The 17599-nt window shown below is 36.8% G+C and overlaps 1 protein-coding gene and 1 long non-coding RNA gene across 3 annotated transcripts in view; one reads left to right on the top strand and one right to left on the bottom strand.

Moving 5' to 3' along the window:
- The window catches only part of asic1a (acid-sensing (proton-gated) ion channel 1a), a 31579-nt gene extending 18216 nt beyond the window's left edge, over positions 1 to 13363 (top strand). The window contains exons 3-10 of the mRNA XM_053236300.1: positions 1714 to 1861; positions 2049 to 2176; positions 3479 to 3629; positions 5395 to 5451; positions 5923 to 6076; positions 6918 to 7009; positions 8387 to 8466; positions 11027 to 13363. Of these exons, the coding sequence (XP_053092275.1) occupies positions 1714 to 1861; positions 2049 to 2176; positions 3479 to 3629; positions 5395 to 5451; positions 5923 to 6076; positions 6918 to 7009; positions 8387 to 8466; positions 11027 to 11143 (927 nt within the window). The 3' untranslated portion in view covers positions 11144 to 13363. The remainder of the gene's footprint in view (positions 1 to 1713; positions 1862 to 2048; positions 2177 to 3478; positions 3630 to 5394; positions 5452 to 5922; positions 6077 to 6917; positions 7010 to 8386; positions 8467 to 11026) is intronic.
- LOC117597831 (uncharacterized) lies at positions 1706 to 17567 on the bottom strand. Of its 2 annotated transcripts, none has more exons than XR_004578595.2 (3): positions 17522 to 17567; positions 1996 to 2192; positions 1706 to 1843 (listed from the first exon to the last, which is right to left on the bottom strand). It is a non-coding gene; the product is annotated as an uncharacterized LOC117597831 (long non-coding RNA). The 2 variants fall into 2 exon arrangements; XR_004578594.2 differs by lacking the exon at positions 17522 to 17567 and adding an exon at positions 16519 to 16708.
- Positions 17568 to 17599: the final 32 nt, after the last annotated feature.

The following is a 17599-nucleotide window of genomic DNA, read 5'->3' as shown; positions in this document are numbered from 1 at the left end:
CACGCAAAAAATACACACATATACCAATGCCTTTATGCAGGCCACCACTGCTGTCACAAACTATCACACCCACACTGGCTCACACACACACACACACACACACACACAGGCCACCACTACTGTTGCATAGTTTCACAGCTACATAGTGGCTCACACACTCACACATACGCACAGTCAAGGGCTCGATAACTTATTATAAAATAGCAGATATGAGGACTGTTTCATGACCTTTTTTTAACACCCCAGAGCGCATACACACACACACACACACACACACACACACATACACATACTGCAGAAAGCAACTAATGCCGAAAGCGATGTTACTTGAAGGAGCTTTAATAATTTATCAACGTATCAAAGAAATAAATGGACAACAAGCCCATGCTGTGTTGGTGTGTGTGTGTGTGTGTGTGTGTGTGTGTGCGTGTGCGTGTATGTGTGTGTCTGTTTCTTTGTTTCTCTTTATGGATGCTGTTACCATAGTAACCCAAGCTCTCTAATAACTCAGCAGGTCTAAATGGTACCTTTTCTCACCCTCTCTCTGTCTCTGTCTCTGTTTCTCTCTCTCTCTCTCTCTCTCTCTCTCTCTTTGTCTTTCTTATGAGCTTTCCCATGTACTGTAATTCTGTTTAATTTGCAGTCATAAATGCAACAAAATGACTGAGCTGGAAAATAATCCACCACCATCTGCAGACATGTTCAGAACTCTTTGTGTGTTTAATAATGAGTGTGTGTGTGTGTGTGTGTGTGTCAGTAGCTGATGGTTTCATCTGTTGTTTAATTCTCAGTCTTTACAATAGTAGTGTCTGCTCACTAAGCTGCTAAATAGCAGACTCAACTTCACTGAAGAAGGTAGTGACAGCTAGATATCTAGACCTATAAATAAATTAAAAAAAAAAAAAAAGAATTCAAATAATCAAACATAACTTTATTCTTACAATTTATTTACAATCTTCACCAGTTACAATGATAAAATAACAAGCTATACTAATTGCGTAAAACAGTGTGAAAAAGTTTTGTGTGAAAAAGGTATGGATTGGGTTACTGAGCACCACAGCAGCTCTGAGCCGATATGTTTAAGTTTAAGATGTCAGTCATGTTCATTACTGTTTCACTGATTGGCAGTTGGTTACAAGGTTCCGCCCCTTTGAGAGCTCTCCCAATCATCATAATGAGAAGCTGTGTGTCCGGGGGGACAAGCGAAAAGTACACTGTCCAGTAAGGATTAAGATGTTTTTGTCTATACAAAACTCACCCGCCGACACTCCAGTTCACCCCCAGAGACGCATAGCTTCTGGACGTGGCCCAAAATAATGTGCTAAAATCCTGTTGTCCAATGAGTGTTATTCTTTGCTCTCATTAAAACACTTGAATCTGCCATAGAAGCCCTTAGAAGCCCACAGAAGCCCAGCTTCACCGAGTGTCTTTCAGCTCTGTGTTGGGGATTTAAAGGAGATTTTCACACAAGCTGCACTGAACACCGAAAACAGTTTGCATTAAATGAACGAACAGCGCGATATTGCAATATTTAATCATCTGATTTACTAAAATATTGAATTTCTCTAAGAGTGATGATAATATAGACCCTGATATAAACATTTCAGTGCTGCATTTTAATGAGGTTTTGGGGTGGCTGGGCTTCACGTGTAGTCTTAAAGCCTCTGGTGTGTGTGTGTGTGTTTGTGCGTGTGTGTATTTGTGTGTTTTCAGGTGTTCACACGCTATGGGAAGTGCTACACATTTAACTCGGGTGAGAGCGGTCCACCACTGCTCAGTGTGAAGGGCGGGATGGGGAACGGCCTGGAGATCATGCTGGACATCCAACAGGATGAATATTTACCTGTGTGGGGAGAAACAGGTGCAAGACCACACACACACACACACACACACACACACACACACACATACCCATGTCACAGACAGGTGGACCAATAGTAATAATAATAATAATAATAATTACAAAATTCGAAACACTGTGTCTGTTTCACTTACAATTCTACCTGTATTGCTTTCATGTTCTCTCTCTCTCTCTCTCTCTTAATCAGACGAGATGTCTTTTGAAGCAGGGATCAAAGTTCAGGTTCACAGTCAGTCTGAGCCGCCGTTCATCGATCAGCTGGGTTTTGGCGTCGCTCCAGGATTCCAGACCTTTGTGTCCTGCCAAGAGCAGCGGGTACGGAGTGTGTGTACTGGAAATGTCACATTATGTTAAATACTGCATTTGAATTTTAATTACTTGAAAAAAGGTTTAGTATTCCAATGCAGCGTGTAAAACATGAATATATATATGTATATATATACAGTGTACACAGTACTGTGCAAAAGTCTTAGGCACCCTATTTTTTTAGTACAAATTTTTGTTATAGATTTTTATTTTATGACCTCTACATTATCAAGTCAGTGCAAAAACATTTTAATTTTCCAAACATTAGTTTTCCAGCAGAAAATTAAATGTTAAAGAAAAATGTTTGTATGTCAGTAAAGAAAGCAGCAGATTCCATAAGAGACACTTTACAGATAAAAACATAATGAAGGCTGCTGGGTTTCGCTGCAGAAATAAGAAGCGAGTCGACAGTCAAAGTCTCCAGAAGAACTGTGGCTGCTTCTGCAAGATGCTCAGTAACACTTCCAGCTCATTTCCTTAGAAAACTGCACTAATTGTACCTAAGATACTATTTTTTTTTAAAGTGAAGGATCGTCACACCAAATATTGACTTTATTTCATTTATTACTGTTAACTGCTCTTTATTAGTATTTTTTTTAATGTAGAAACATTTAATTTCATTATTTTTAAGGAATCTTTGCTCTACAACATTTCTTTGCATGTGCCTTTTGCACAGTACTGTAAATACATTATTATATATATATATATATATATATATATATATATATATATATATATATATATATATATATAAATTTAATTTGCTTACAGTGATGGTTGTAATGGTTTATTGTTGCTGCTGTTAGCTCGAGTTATCATTTTTTACATCATCTACAGGAATCCAGCTTATGGTTTCTTATTCATTATTTATGCTCACTACATAGGGTGTAACATAATGCTGTTAGAGTTCAACCACAGAAATATTGTGACCTTAATAAATGTCTATTGAAAATGGTTAAAATTAACATTTTTAATTTAAAATTCTAAAATTAACATTTTTAAGACATTTTTTAAAAATATTTTATTCTATAATTTTAAATAAATATAAAAATAAAGTATAAATGACAAATTCAATATAAAATCGGAGCCCTTTTCATTATGTGTTTCTACGTACATATATAACTCCAGTGTGGCATCTTCGAACACATGAATGTGGATTTTTGGCTTCTGCTACGTACGTAAATGTTAATTCACACCGTATATGCATGTCACTGTGTAATCATGCGTGAAGCTTATTTTAATTCCTTCCCTGCTGCAGTGTGTTTGTGTGTGTACGCGTTTCCGAATCTAATCTGCGTCTGTGATTCTCAGCTGGTGTTCCTGCCACCTCCGTGGGGGAACTGCAAGATGAATTCGCAGGACTCCGACTTTTTCAGCACTTACAGCCTCAGTGCATGTCGCATCGACTGCGAGACGCGCTATCTGGTGGAGAACTGCAACTGCCGCATGGTGCATATGCCCGGTAGGCCACGAAACAACACTAACACAGAGTGTCAGTGGTGTAGAGCTCAGTGGAGTAGCTCCTGGTTCTGAGCTTAGGGATATTGTACTCTGATTGACGTGACCTTCTTCACACCTTTCACAACTTCACTGGTTTTGCATGTATACAGTCAAGGATGAATTACTGAATGGGCCTACAGGCCACAGGCCCAGCGGCCCAAAGAGTCACGGGGCCCCAAAGCCAGAGCTTTCACATACTCTTATTTTAACCATCATTAACCATACAATAACCATCATTACTTCTTCAAAGTGAGTGTTTATCACTTTAGTTTTTGTAGGACTTTGATGGCGAATCCTCTGTATTTTGTTGAAATGGTGCAGAATTTGTTGGGCGTCCTTATACCTCCACTTCGTTTCATGTGGAATCACGCATTCCATTTGTATACAATTAAAGCCTGTGTATTATTTTATTTTTAAAACCTCTTTGTCGTCTAACATCATTCCCTTGCCTATGGTGGGGTTGAGTTTTTGTGCGTCCCCCCCCCCCCAGGGGCCCACTGTTTCATAATACGTCCAAGCATACAATACTTAGGTATCCTAATCTTTTAAATACAAATGTTGTCTTAGACCTTTATTTTATGGCTTCTTTATTACTGGGCCAGTAAAAAAACATTTGATTTTGAAACATTACATTTCCAATCAAATTTAAATGTTAGAGAAAAATGTTTGCATGTCAGTAAAGTAAGTAACCTAATACTGGCTGTCATTGTTTAGCTGCAAAAACAGAAGTGTGACAGTCAGAGTCAGAGAAAAACTGTGGCAGATTCTTTAAGATGCTCAGTAAAATAATTCCCTTTAATAATAATTGTTATCATAACAATAAAACTGCACAAAGTGTACCTGAGACTAAGGATTGCCACACCAAATATTGACTTTTAGTTTATTACTGTTTACTGCTCTTTATAGTATTTTTTTAAATGTAGAAAATGTTTAATTTCATTATTTTTTTTGACAATAATTAAACAACTCACATCACTGCTGAATTCTCAGTTCTGATTGGTCAGCTCTGATAGTAGTGCAGCTGCAAATCACAGGTTTATGTTAATGCGCTCGTTCTTATATGTTATTGTAATACGTAACGCGGAGCATAACGTATCTGATATGTTTTGCTCCACATAAACTGAATCTTTGAAAATGTTTGTAATTTTCGATATGTGTAGAATCGTTGATTTTCTGAATGTAGACGTTTATTCGGCGTTTATGGAAGGAGTCTCCAGTGTCAGCGCAGAGGGTTTTATTCTTTCTGATTTCTCAGTAAGATGACAAGCTTATATTATACACATATTTTTCTTAGTTACTTCAAGAGAGAGAAAAATAGATGATTGTGAGGGAACTAGCTGTTTATAGCTGCTATAATGTAAATGTTTCGCAGTTGTCCCAGACTAATAAATGTAACTATAAAAAAATGGTGTTGTTCTTTAAAAATTAGACGTCAGGACTGACATATTGCTGTGGGAGAAAAGCAATAAAATCCTTCAGGGTGTGCTGTTAATGGAAAATAAACAACTTACAGTTGACTTAGAGTAACTGCTGTTTGCTGCTGTTTGCTTATTGTAGTTTTTTATATTAAAAAAAAACATTAAATTTCATTATTTTTGAATGCATCTTTGCTTTTGTGCATTTCTTTACATGTGCCTAAGACTTTTCCACAGTATTGTAAATGAGAAGATTTTGCTTTTCTGTGAAATAAAGCGTTCCATAAGATGTTCTCTGTACTGCCCCTTCAGGTGACGCCCCGTACTGCAGCCCTGAGCTCTATAAAGTGTGTGTAGACTCGGCACTCGGTAAGAACCAAGCAACATTATCAGCGTGTGTCATACAATACAACAGAGGCTGTCTCGCTTGTGAGATAACAGACATGAACATTATAAAATGTATTTCATAAGTTTCATCTTACATAACTCATGTTTCAGTCTATAAAAAAAACACATTTCTTTTAGCCTGTAATCTGTTCATGTTTTATGAATTATATTATTGCTTTATTGGTTTATTTAAATCTATAATTTCTCATTTGTAACTGTTTTAGCTGTTTGATTTATTCTTGGCTACACTGCAGATGTGTTGTTCTTCCTCGGTGAATTTTAAATAAAACTGTATTGAATTGAATACATTGCTAATGGCCTTTAAAACTTTTAGGCTTAATTAGAGTTGATTAGCTTATAACCATATCCATATCAGTACAGGCTTCAGGTATTTAACAAAAATCATTTTGTCTGTTGTAGTTAAAGCATGGTGTTTTTGCTGTATTTCCTCAGCGTACCTGTTGGAGAGAGATAACGAGTACTGCATGTGTGAGACTCCGTGCAACACCACGCGCTACAGCAAGGAGCTCTCTTTCGTCAAGATCCCCAGCAAAGCCTCCGCAAAATACCTCGCCAAGAAATTCAGCAAGTCCGAGAAGTACATCACGTGAGTGCTCAAGCCGAGGACAAGGGTGCAGTTTAAAGTGGCGGTTTGTAATGTTTACAAGTGTGTCTAGACCTGTTATCATCTTGTAAATTATTAGATACTTTAGAAAAACTATGATTCACAATATCATCATGCAAAGGATTCGGCTAATTTCTTTATTATAGGCTTTTGTTTTACATTTTTCTGGCCCAGAAATAAGCTCCGCCCCCAGACAAAACAGAGCTGCTCAGTTCTGCTCATTTTTCAAGGCTACTCATGAGGTGTATGCAGTTTCAGCAGTATGGGTGGGGTCTGTTGAGGGGAAGGGAGGGCTTGTTAATGTTTTAATTGAAATTTACCTCAGAGACAACAAAGACAGCTGTAAAAAATACAAATGGCTCCTTTAAGACTGATTCCAATCTAAGAACATGGTTTAAGTGAAATTTGAACAGTATAAGTGTGATCACCTGTTCTGGAAAATAAGAAAATAATGAATTTTAAAATGGAGAAAATGGCACGCTGCTTTGAGTCATGATGTTTATCTGGTGTTTTCTTGAAAACTTTGATTCGTGTTATCTCTTTTAGTAAACATTTTAGTTTAAGAAATGTTAACTTCAGGTCCATGTCAGTCGACATGTGCATCGATTTAGACGTAGCAACTTAGCAATCGCCAGCATGCTAGCTAAGATTACCAGTTGTATTCTTTTATGAAAACCAGTAGCCATATTGGCTGACCATCTATCTAACTTTACACACACTGTTGTGTTGATGTGATAACAGGCTTGCTATTGGCTGATCAAATTGAACTTGCTGGCCCAAGTCTAGCCATGCTGTGTTTTTTTTTTGTTTGTTTTTTTTACAGAGACAATGTTCTCGTTCTCGATGTCTTTTTCGAAGCTCTGAACTATGAGACCATTGAGCAGAGGAAAGCCTATGAAGTAGCAGGACTGCTGGGTGAGTTCAGAGTGAAATAACCTCTGTGAGCAGCTCTCTAAAGATTTCTCTCTAAAAGCAATATGAGGTTTTCTGTATAGAGACAGATACTAATTTTTAGTTACGATATCTCATTCGTCTCTTTTCAGATTATGGCAATGTGGCTCTCTCATCACTGAACCTGTAGATTGAGTACATTCCAGTTTCTATCACATGAATATTGAATATTGTACCTGCTATAATGATTGGATATCCTACAGCATGTAGAACTGAACCTTATTTGCCCTCGGTGTAGAAGAAAATACAGAACACATGGATACATAACCATTTAAAGTTGTACCACAGCACGGTTGAATGCTTGAATCTGATTGGTCAGAAGGTGTGCATTATTGTCATATAACAGCACAGGTAGTTCTAGCTGTAACATGAGCGATGTAAAAAGGTGTTTGTGTTTAACAGGGTAATTCTTCTAACCATTGATATGGTGAAGTTTTTTGTGGTTAAGAGACAATATTTAACATTTATGGAAGAAGTCTCGGTTGTAACACTCTCAGTCTCGGGTACGATTTCTGTTTCCATTAAAATGACAGGCTGAGTGTGTGTGTATTTGTGTATGAGAGAGAGAGAGAGAGAGAGAGAGACAGAGGCTGAAGAATGACTCAGCTATGATGTAGGTGATAACAGGTACTAGCTTGTCTCTTAGATAATAATAACAACAATAATCTAATTATAACCAATTAAAATACATGACATGCCACTAATTAATAAATTAAACGTTGTACTCGTAGGCAAATTGCTGTGGAACAACACACACCAGACCTTTCGGGTATACTATAATAATGCACTTCCTTGGGGGTGGGGGTGGGTGTTAAAAAAATCGTTGTTGTCTGTGTGCTTTTCTTACTATATTACTTCCCCAGCAGAGTTTTTAGACTGACAGTGTTCTTAGTGACCTAGTGATCCAGTACCAGGCATGTATTTATTGATAGAGACTATTGATACAACACTTCAGTAAGTCGCTCTGGATAAAGGTGTCTGCCAAATGCCATAAATCTAATTGTAAATGTACTCAGCTTGTGCATTGTGCCACATCACACCCCCCATCACACATATATTCTTCTCTTTATTTAATGGAAATATGTACAGTACAAATGTAAGAGCAGTAGTGCAGATATATATTGTGCAATATGTGATGTCGTCAGGACGATGCGGTGCAATTGAGATGTGCAAAATACATAAAAACAATAAGCAGCATGACGTGCAACAAAATATTAGCATCATGGCGCGGTGCTAAGTAAGTTTGGTAAGTGACTGAGCAGCACTGAGTCAGTGAGTGTGTATGTAACCCATTTCAATAAGCATTGATGTGTGTGTGTGTGTGTGTGTGTGTGTTTCCAGGTGATATTGGAGGACAAATGGGACTCTTCATTGGAGCGAGCATTCTCACCATTCTGGAGCTCTTTGATTATCTGTATGAGGTGCGTTCATAAGCTCTAAATATGTGCTTTTTTCAACCTGTACTTAAATTAAAGTTAATTCTGACTGATCTGGCAACCCGTCTCTTGTACAAACGAATACTGCTTAGTAGACATTGTGTAAAATTAGTGTAGATGTAAAAATTTGAATTAAAGGAACACCATTCATTAACATATATATCAGATTTTAAAGGACTTCTATGTTATTATTGTTCTGGGGCATTTTTGTGTTATTCCTGATGTCTATGCACCATATTAGGTGATTTTTTTTTTTTTAAATTCATGTCTCTCTCTTTTTCCCTGACACCCACAGTTATCATTAATATTCATTAGTTTGCAAATAGCCTGCTGAACGAAAGGAGAAGTATTTTGTATTCATCAATACGAGAGGACATCTGTGGTAACCTAAGCAGAAAAAGGCTGATGTATTATTTAATGTTATGATACTGAAGGTTAACTCAGTCACTTACACTCATATCAACCTGTGTGTGTGTTCTCAGAGAAATGAGCAGTAGTGCTATGTCATTCGCAAATGAGTCGACTCTTTGATTCGACTCTTTTAGCAGAACCTAAAGAGCCGGGTCACATATATGAGCTGTTTCTTCTTCTTCTTTTTTTTCTTAGGTTGTAGATGTATGTATTACAGTGTAATTTAGTGTAAATGCTTCTATGGAAACCTTTTTAACATCTGAGCTGTTTGATAGATTGAATGCTAAGACGTGTGTTTGACTCTCAGCTGTGTGTATGAGGCATGACAGGGAGGATCTGCCTGTATGTTTTATAAAATGCAACACAAATTGATGTTATTTTGTTTGTTTAAAGGTAGAGAAAGATTTCAAGAAACAATTTCAGTCATAAAACTGGTCAAAATATTGCAAATATTGTCTGGTTTAGAAAAAAATGGCAATGAGCCGAATGAGTCGACTCTTATTGGGGATCTGAGCCAAATGCATCAAATTCACAACTCTGGGTTTTTACACCACGTTCAGAATAACTTTATGTTCATTACATGAGACGTTCCTTTTCAACAACCCACTTTTAGTAGGCTTATAGAGGCCAATCAACGTACAGCACTCCCGAGAAAACATACTGTAATTATGCAGTTTGTGACGAAACACACAGCTCTCTAGTCAAAATGACAAATAAAAGCAGTTTCACTGCTGCTGCAAGTGCTGCAAAATAAATCCTACATGTGTTCCTTAAAAGTGAAACTGCATAATCTGTGGCTAAAGTTTCTTTTCCGTGATCTTCCAACTGCTCTGCCAACTCCTACTCACACGAACGCTCATTAGTCATGGGAATTCCAGCTCTTTTCAGTGAATCAGATCATTTGGCTCAGCTCAGCAGTAAGAGTCGAATCTTTTGGCTCCCAAACGGCTCATTCCATCAACGGCTCATCAAATCAAGATCAGGTTTGAGAGAAGCCTTTAAGAGAAACTCCCTTCGAGAGAAGAGATTTAATAAAGTTATATTAAATTGGCTGTCAGGGCTCAAAGAGTTGAATATTAGCAATGCAGATGCAATGAAACAACTGACAAATTTCTTTTTTATTTTAGATTGACAAAATGATTTAAAATATTGAGTCCATTATAGAGTGCAATTTTTTTTTCTAAAAGATATATCAAGAGCTAAGTATATTCCATGGGTAACTGTAGCACCCCAATGGTGTACTACTCACTTACAACAAGTCATTCTGGTAAAACAGATTAAATACTTGATAAACACTGACGCATGCTGCTTTCACACATGGCGCCAGCACGCGTTTTACATGTAATCCTACAGGAAGTGACTTAAAAGCATCTAAAGAGTGCATCAGGGCAGAGCTTCCAAAGTTGAAAACTTTTCAGAAAAGCCCCAAATGACATTAAGCTCCACAACCTCTCAACCAATCAGGTCGCAAAGTTAGAGGTCAAGCGAGAAAAACAAACAAAGTGACAAAGTGATGGTGAAAAATGAGCCTTGTTAGTGAGCAGATATAAGAAGATTTACGTGCTGAACAGAAAAATTCATCGCCAATATTCCAACAATGTAAATAAACATAATCAAAATAAGTGTCTATATTTGGGATGTTCACCAGTATGTGATTACGTGACGTCCTACGTTAGTTGTAGCTACATACGAGCTGTTTGTCAACTCGCACAAGCAGCTCAAATGCTCTTGATTTTACACTAATCACCAATTTATTTCATCTGCAGTACTGAGAATAAGAAATCTAGGCAGTTTGTAAGCTGATACTAGCTATGACTGATAAGAGTGTTGTTATGTTGCAGCATTGCAGTATATCACAAATAGTGCTCCAGCCAGGGTTTTACTGAAAAATATATATATATAGAGCGTGAAAGCAGCCTTAAGGTGCTTCAATCAAGTAAGCCAGTGTTCCATGGAAACCTCTGATTGGAACAAGTGAAGGAACCCAAACAGTCTTGGTGATATGGGGGAAAATGTTCGGCTCAGCTGAACCTAAATATCATAGAGCCTAAACTGAAGCATTTCTGAGGACTAAACTGTTCCACTCATCCTTGCTTTGTAATTCTCTCCATCTCTCTCGTTTTTTTTTTTTCAGGTAGCAAAATACAAGTTGTGTCGCTGCTCAGACAAGAAACATCAGAACAACAGCAGTGATCACGACACGGTGATGGGGCTCAATGACGTCAAATGTCACGTCAGCCAGTTTCATTAGCGACGTTAATGTTATAAACCAACGCAACCAGTGTTTCGCTAAACAGCCTGCAGAGCTGTCAATAAACTGTCCTGTACATCCTATTTCTCCTGGCGCATAATACAGATTATATTTAGATCACTGTTATTATGCAAATTCATATATACAGCATATATATAAATATAAATATAAATATATAAACTTAGGTGAAAAAAGTCCATTTATAACCTGGCAATCTATGAGGATGATTGCATTTTGAATTTCATTCTCACAAGCTTTCCCAAAAGAGGTAAAGACGTGCAGAGAAATCAGAGGTGGGTGTTTGTACTGAAGTGTGCAATGAAATAGAAAGAAAGTGTGTAAAAAGATGTTTTGTTTTTAAGAGAAATGCTCGAAAAGTTTTTTTTTTATCATTTTCTGTTTTGTGATTCTCTTTGATATTGAATGGTTTAAGCAACAGACTCTCCACTAGAGTCTTTTCTAGTGTGTTTTCTGACCTTCAAGGTGTGTTAGAGTGGTGTGTTACAGCTGTACTCCAAAGTGTTTATCATGTTTTGAATCATTTCCTGTTCATTATTTTTTTTTCTTTCTTTTGTATTTTTCACCCCAATTTCTCCCAATTTCTCCTTTCCCAATTCCCCTCCACTAGCTAGCTCTCCGCTACCACACAATAGCTACCAAACAGAAATGGTGAAGGCTATCTCGCTGTGTTTATTTGGTGTAAATAAATCCTTTATTTGTAATTACATCTTATTTTTACATATTTGTTCTCATTTATTACCCAATTTATTTAACAGCAGCCAAACCTGTCGGAATATAACATTCTGTAATCATAACAACCACCATCTGTTCATCACTAACATTAGCTAAGTTAGCTAGCTAGTTAGCTTAGCCTGCAGGTTCTGTTGATAACCTTTTTGGTGTAACACATTGTCGTGCTCGAATAATTTGCATATTGAATGTGATTATAACGTATCTTCCTTGACCTAGCCTAATTTGTTATTTATACCTGTTGTCATGGTTACATAGTATCAAGTATCATTAGAGGTGTACTGATATAAGAAAATATCAGACACCTACCAGCCAATCAGAAACGAGTATTTTCCATAACCAATGGTATAATATATACTGTATTATCATTTTAAAGCAGGAAGCTGATTGCACAGCTGCCTGAGGTCATATTATAGTTAAAACAACACACATACATACACACACACACATTCCAATGTGGGCTCCTTGATGATGTCATCATTCTGCACCCGCTCACAGTGTGATGCTAAACTGGAGACTCGGCCAGCGACTTTGCATGAAAGCTCTCGACTTGTGTGTGTATGCAGTGTTATGTCTGTTGGCATGTTTGTCATAAGAGTTGTATTGCTTCTCTGAGTGTGCGTGTGTGTGTGAGACTGTGTGTGTGTGTGTGTACGTGTGTGTGTGAGTAGGTGTGCCAGCATTTGTGTGTGTTTATGTGCATGTCTGAGAATGCGTGGATGTCCATGCATGTGTGTGTACTTGTGTCAGTTATGTTCCATGTCCTGCAGGGCAGATGAGTAATTTGAAAAGACGAAACAAGTGCAGATGAGATTTCAGACCTTGATGTCAAACCACACCAAACTTAAAATCCAAATATCAGTATACAGGCCGCCTGCTATGTTTATCCTTCATGGTGGAGTTGCATCCTTCTAGCTCTGTGGTGGCTGTGATGATTTAGGTGCAGTGTGTGTGTGTGTGTTAGGGATGAGCGATATGACAAAAAAATCATATCATGGTATTTGAAGACAATATGATACGCTATATGGATCATGATGTATAGGATGACTAACAAACTGCAGGCTAAACAGTGTTGCTTTTAAAAACCTATGAGAAACTGTGAAAATATTATTTAACACTGAAAAAAGAAATAGGAGGAAAAATTTGAATTTGAAAATTCTGAGCAAAATGTTAACATTTTACAATTTTAAAGGTTCAATGCAATCATCTAATTAGAGTTTATAACTAGTATTTAAAAATATGTTTAAATATATAGGTTTACTAACAAACTGCCTGAAAAACAATAGTGTTGATTTAAAAAATATACAAACACTGAAAATTAAAAGGAGGAAAATTTTTTAAAAATATCAACAACATTTAACATTTTATAATTTTAAAGATAACAATTTATTTTACCAACAAACTGCCTGCAAAAATAGTAGCACTGTTTTTTTTAAAAATATGAAAAACTGAAATTAATTAACACTGAAAAGGAGGAAAAATAAATTATATATATATATATATATATATATATATATATATATATATATATATATATATATATATATATATATATATATAATTATACAAAATTTTATACATTTTAAAATTTTAAAGGTTTAGTACAAAACTGTAACCACTACATTAGTTGCTTATAAGCAGAGTATGTAAAAACATTTTAATTTTTTTTTAAGTATACACAATATTTTAAAGATTCAGTACAAAAGCGTAAGATCTAATCAGCTACATCCAGAGTCTGTAACTGTATTAAAAATGTTTTAAAATATTACAATACCTGTGATCTCTGAAAAGTATATTGTGACATACTGCATCACGATATGGATATTATATCGTCATATCGCCCGGCCCTAGTGTGTGCAGTCTCATAAACTCAGACAGTGGAATACTGATCTATATTTGTGTTTGTTTTAAAAACCTGAATGCTCAAAGCACAAGAGAACTAGTGAATTTACAGCAGCTTCAGTAACCAGAATGTGTCTCTTATTATTATTCTGATTGCTAACTGTGTTGATTTATTTATGCTGATTATGTTGTGAAGTGTTTCTCAGTCGATGGTCTTTGCACATTTTGGTGTTTTTCCTGCTCACAACTCATCAGTTAATTAAAATGCTTCAAGGCTGAACTGGGGAAAAATGTGCAAAACGTGCAGTGTTGTGGTACTCCATGACCAGGACTGAGAAACACTGATAATGTATATGTGATTTTTAAAAAATGATAATAAATGAATAAATGTACTGCCTTTTGGTCTTTCTGTGTGCTTTTTCCCCGAGATGTGGGAGAGAAACAGGAAAGTTCATTAACCTGTAAGTCTCTTTTGTCCCAACACAAAACCAGTGCATATATGACAAGTAAGTTTTTCTTTTCTTAATTATTACTGCATTGCAAGTCAGCTAAATACTATTCTAGCAACTGTGAATCCAGACTTCACTGGCTAATCACTAGCTAACTCTAGCTACGTTAAGCTCTTAGGGGTAATTGCGATTCATCTCAGTGACTCGTATCTTTGGATTCCGTTCACCAATAAGATTCGTTCAGATTCGTTCACTGATTCGTCCATTGACCCTTTCTGAAAGTTGCACCAGTAGGTGGCGCCAGTGAGTGTCTTTTTTTTTTTTTTTTTTTTTTTTTTTTTAGATATTATGAGTAAGTCATAGTTTCATTCACTCAATACATTGATTTAAAAAATGCCAAGTTTTTAAGAGACAGGTTTCAGTATTATGATTTATTAAACTTGGCATGTCCAGTCCACAAAGAGAAGGTCTGGTGAATTTATTTTCCAGAAAGAGATTTCAGTCAGTGCAGGCTAGTTTTCAGAGAGAGTGGTCACGAATGAGGATGCGAATGTAATTTGAAAAAGAAAAAAAAAAAAACTATTTTACATAGATGTGTGAAGTAGTTTTCAATGCTACAATAATTTAAAAAATAGCCATCAGTAATTTTTACACATTGGTGTATAGCGGATTATGCTACGAACAACACATTAGTGTATAGCGAGTTATGCGATGAACAACACAACAACACCACATAAGGCTCGTCTTAATGCTACATACTTTTCAAATGCATTCACAAATTCAAACACCCTCTATCTCTTCTTGTTGAAAGGGCGGCAAACTGAACAAACAACATGCATACATCAGCCAAGCCAACATCAGCGAGTCAGAATGAACGAGAGATATGAGTTCCTTCATTTCGTTCACAATGACAGTTACCGGTTTGTTCATTTCGTTCATTTCGTTCACGAACGAGAGTGACCAGTCTACCACTCTCATTCAGACTCAAAGTAACCAGCGTATTCATTCAATATATATAACCAACGACATGCTCCTTCACAGCCCACACTCTAATGCAGTCTTTAAAAAGCAGGAAGCTACCAAAGCAGTCGCATGTTTCACACAGGCGGGACTTAAGCGAACAAAAAATATGAGTCAGTACGTGGAAGTGAACGAGAACGAGCAGATTCAGTGCTATTGTCAAATATTGAATCGTTCCCTTATAAATCGAAATCCAAATTCTATCATATCATGTGAAAGCTTGAGGTTTACAACCATAATAAATATTCAAAGAGAACCACATGGGGGCTCCTTTACCACACCAGAGCCTCTTGCAGTCGTCTGTATGGTCTAATGGACGTCCCTGCCCTAGGGTTATACTTATGACTGTGTGGTTGTGTAGAAGGCTACAGAGACGTTGTCTGGTGTTTGTTTGTTCAGCGTTTGTTTCCTCACTCTGTGTGATTAGCCTGCTCATCCTGCCTTAGCTTTACTCCAGTAATACCCTCTCAAACTGAGGAGAACTGTTTCACAGGAAATTTCTCTCTGTGAGGCCTTTTTCACACAAAGTGTCCTTTGTCGTAATTGTTGAAAACATTCCTAGGATCTCTGTCTTCAGACTGAATTGTAGAACTTTTTCAGGGACAAAAGGGAGAGAAAAATGGGAGTTTTGTATGGCATTAGTGTGACTGAGCTTTCAGTGATATCAGCTGGTGAAATGCCATTCATTCCATGGAGAAAAGTAAGTGTCCCCCAAAGACTGACATTAACGTATTCCAGTTTTTAATTTGTTGTGATCTTTTAGTTCATTAATGTGCTTTGCACTAATGGGCCAATATCACAAAACGAATATATAAAGAAATGGAATCACTGTTCCTCTAGTGACTGGATTACCCTAGGTAAACATTAACCAGGCGTGAATGGAGGTTTTTTTTGTATGTTACTCATCTTATCTCCATTTGTTTACGTTAAAACATACTAAAATCCAGGGTTTACGACGACCTCGCACAGCAGGGATGTTGGAATGTTGGGATGTGGTTTCTAATCCAGCTGGTTTAAATATCAACTGAGCTCTCCTGAGAGTAAGTTGAAGACAAAAAGCATATATCTGAAAGAGTTAACTGCTGTTTTTTTATTCTCTTCTCAGTGACATGTCAAATTTTTTAAACCGGAGATGGAAAAGATGGAGAAATGAATGAATGAAAATATAATGCCGTCACTGCATTGGCTTGATAAATCATAATACTCAAAGGATTTTGGTTACATCCCAAAATCAAGCCCACAATTCTATAAGTACTGGGCTGAAATATTCTCAACATGTCAGAAGTGCTGCATGTAAGATGTAATCCTACTCACATTACAGCACTGTTTGGCTTTCTTCCCTCCAAAGAAACAAGTCCAACCCACTGTAGTTCTGCAAGAGTTCCTGCTCTTCCCACTCACTCCTTATGGATTAGAGATGTTTTTTTTTTTTTTCCACAATATTGCCTTGGAACATATTCAGTGTTCACTAATGCTGCATTTGACTAGAGATCAAAAGTCGTAATTTCTGAACTCTGACTAGGAAAAAACAAAGAAACCCCTCCCCCTCCCCCTGCTCTGAATTCCGACTTGGGAATTCCTGACGGTCTCCTCAACCCCCGAGTTCAGCAAATCAACATGGCTGCTCGCAGCATCACCAGTAAACAAAGCAGCACTTCTTACCTTTAAATGAATTATACTGCATATACAAGAATTTGCATTAGATGTAAAAGTAAGGCAAACAATAAAAGCTAGTTAAAAGCTAAAAAGAAAATTAGGTTGGTGTAAAACAAATAAACACAAAAATAAACCCCAACATATCAACATGCACTCTTAAAAGTGTGCAAGGGTGCATCTTATACATATTATGTATCCTTCACAAACTGTAAAAATGTGTAAATTCAAAATGATTGAAGGTAAAAATGATTGCACCTTCCCAAGTAAAAGATACATACTAAATGTACAAAAGAGTGTGCAACTTTAATGGTACCACCCCAGAAACAGGGAAGGGTACTGTTTAGTACTCTTATTTTTGAGAGTGTGAGCTGGATATTGAGGTCAAATCTGGGCTGGAAACTTGTTTTCCCAAGCTCCTTTGCATGCTTGTCTTTGATTCTCACACTACTGGATTAAAATGATTAAAACTTGAACCCCCAAAGCTCTCATTGTATAGAGTTTTTTTATATATATATATTTCTGCCATGAATGCATGCACTGAACAGGAGAGGAGATTGTTCAATCAGGAGGTCGAAAAAAAAATCAGTACGTACACCATGATTATGAACACACACACACACACACACACACACACACACACACACACACAAAGAGCACTTACAGTGCAGCAATTCAACACAAGGACATCTTAACACGAGCTGGATTTATGAGCAGAGTATTTTTAAAGCAACAAGTCACC

The sequence above is a fragment of the Pangasianodon hypophthalmus genome, chromosome 8 (assembly GCF_027358585.1).
Source record: "Pangasianodon hypophthalmus isolate fPanHyp1 chromosome 8, fPanHyp1.pri, whole genome shotgun sequence".
NCBI classification, from domain to species: Eukaryota; Metazoa; Chordata; class Actinopteri; order Siluriformes; family Pangasiidae; genus Pangasianodon; species Pangasianodon hypophthalmus.
The sequence above is the reverse complement of the archived record's forward strand: the minus strand, read 5'-3'. Positions and strand labels throughout refer to the sequence as shown.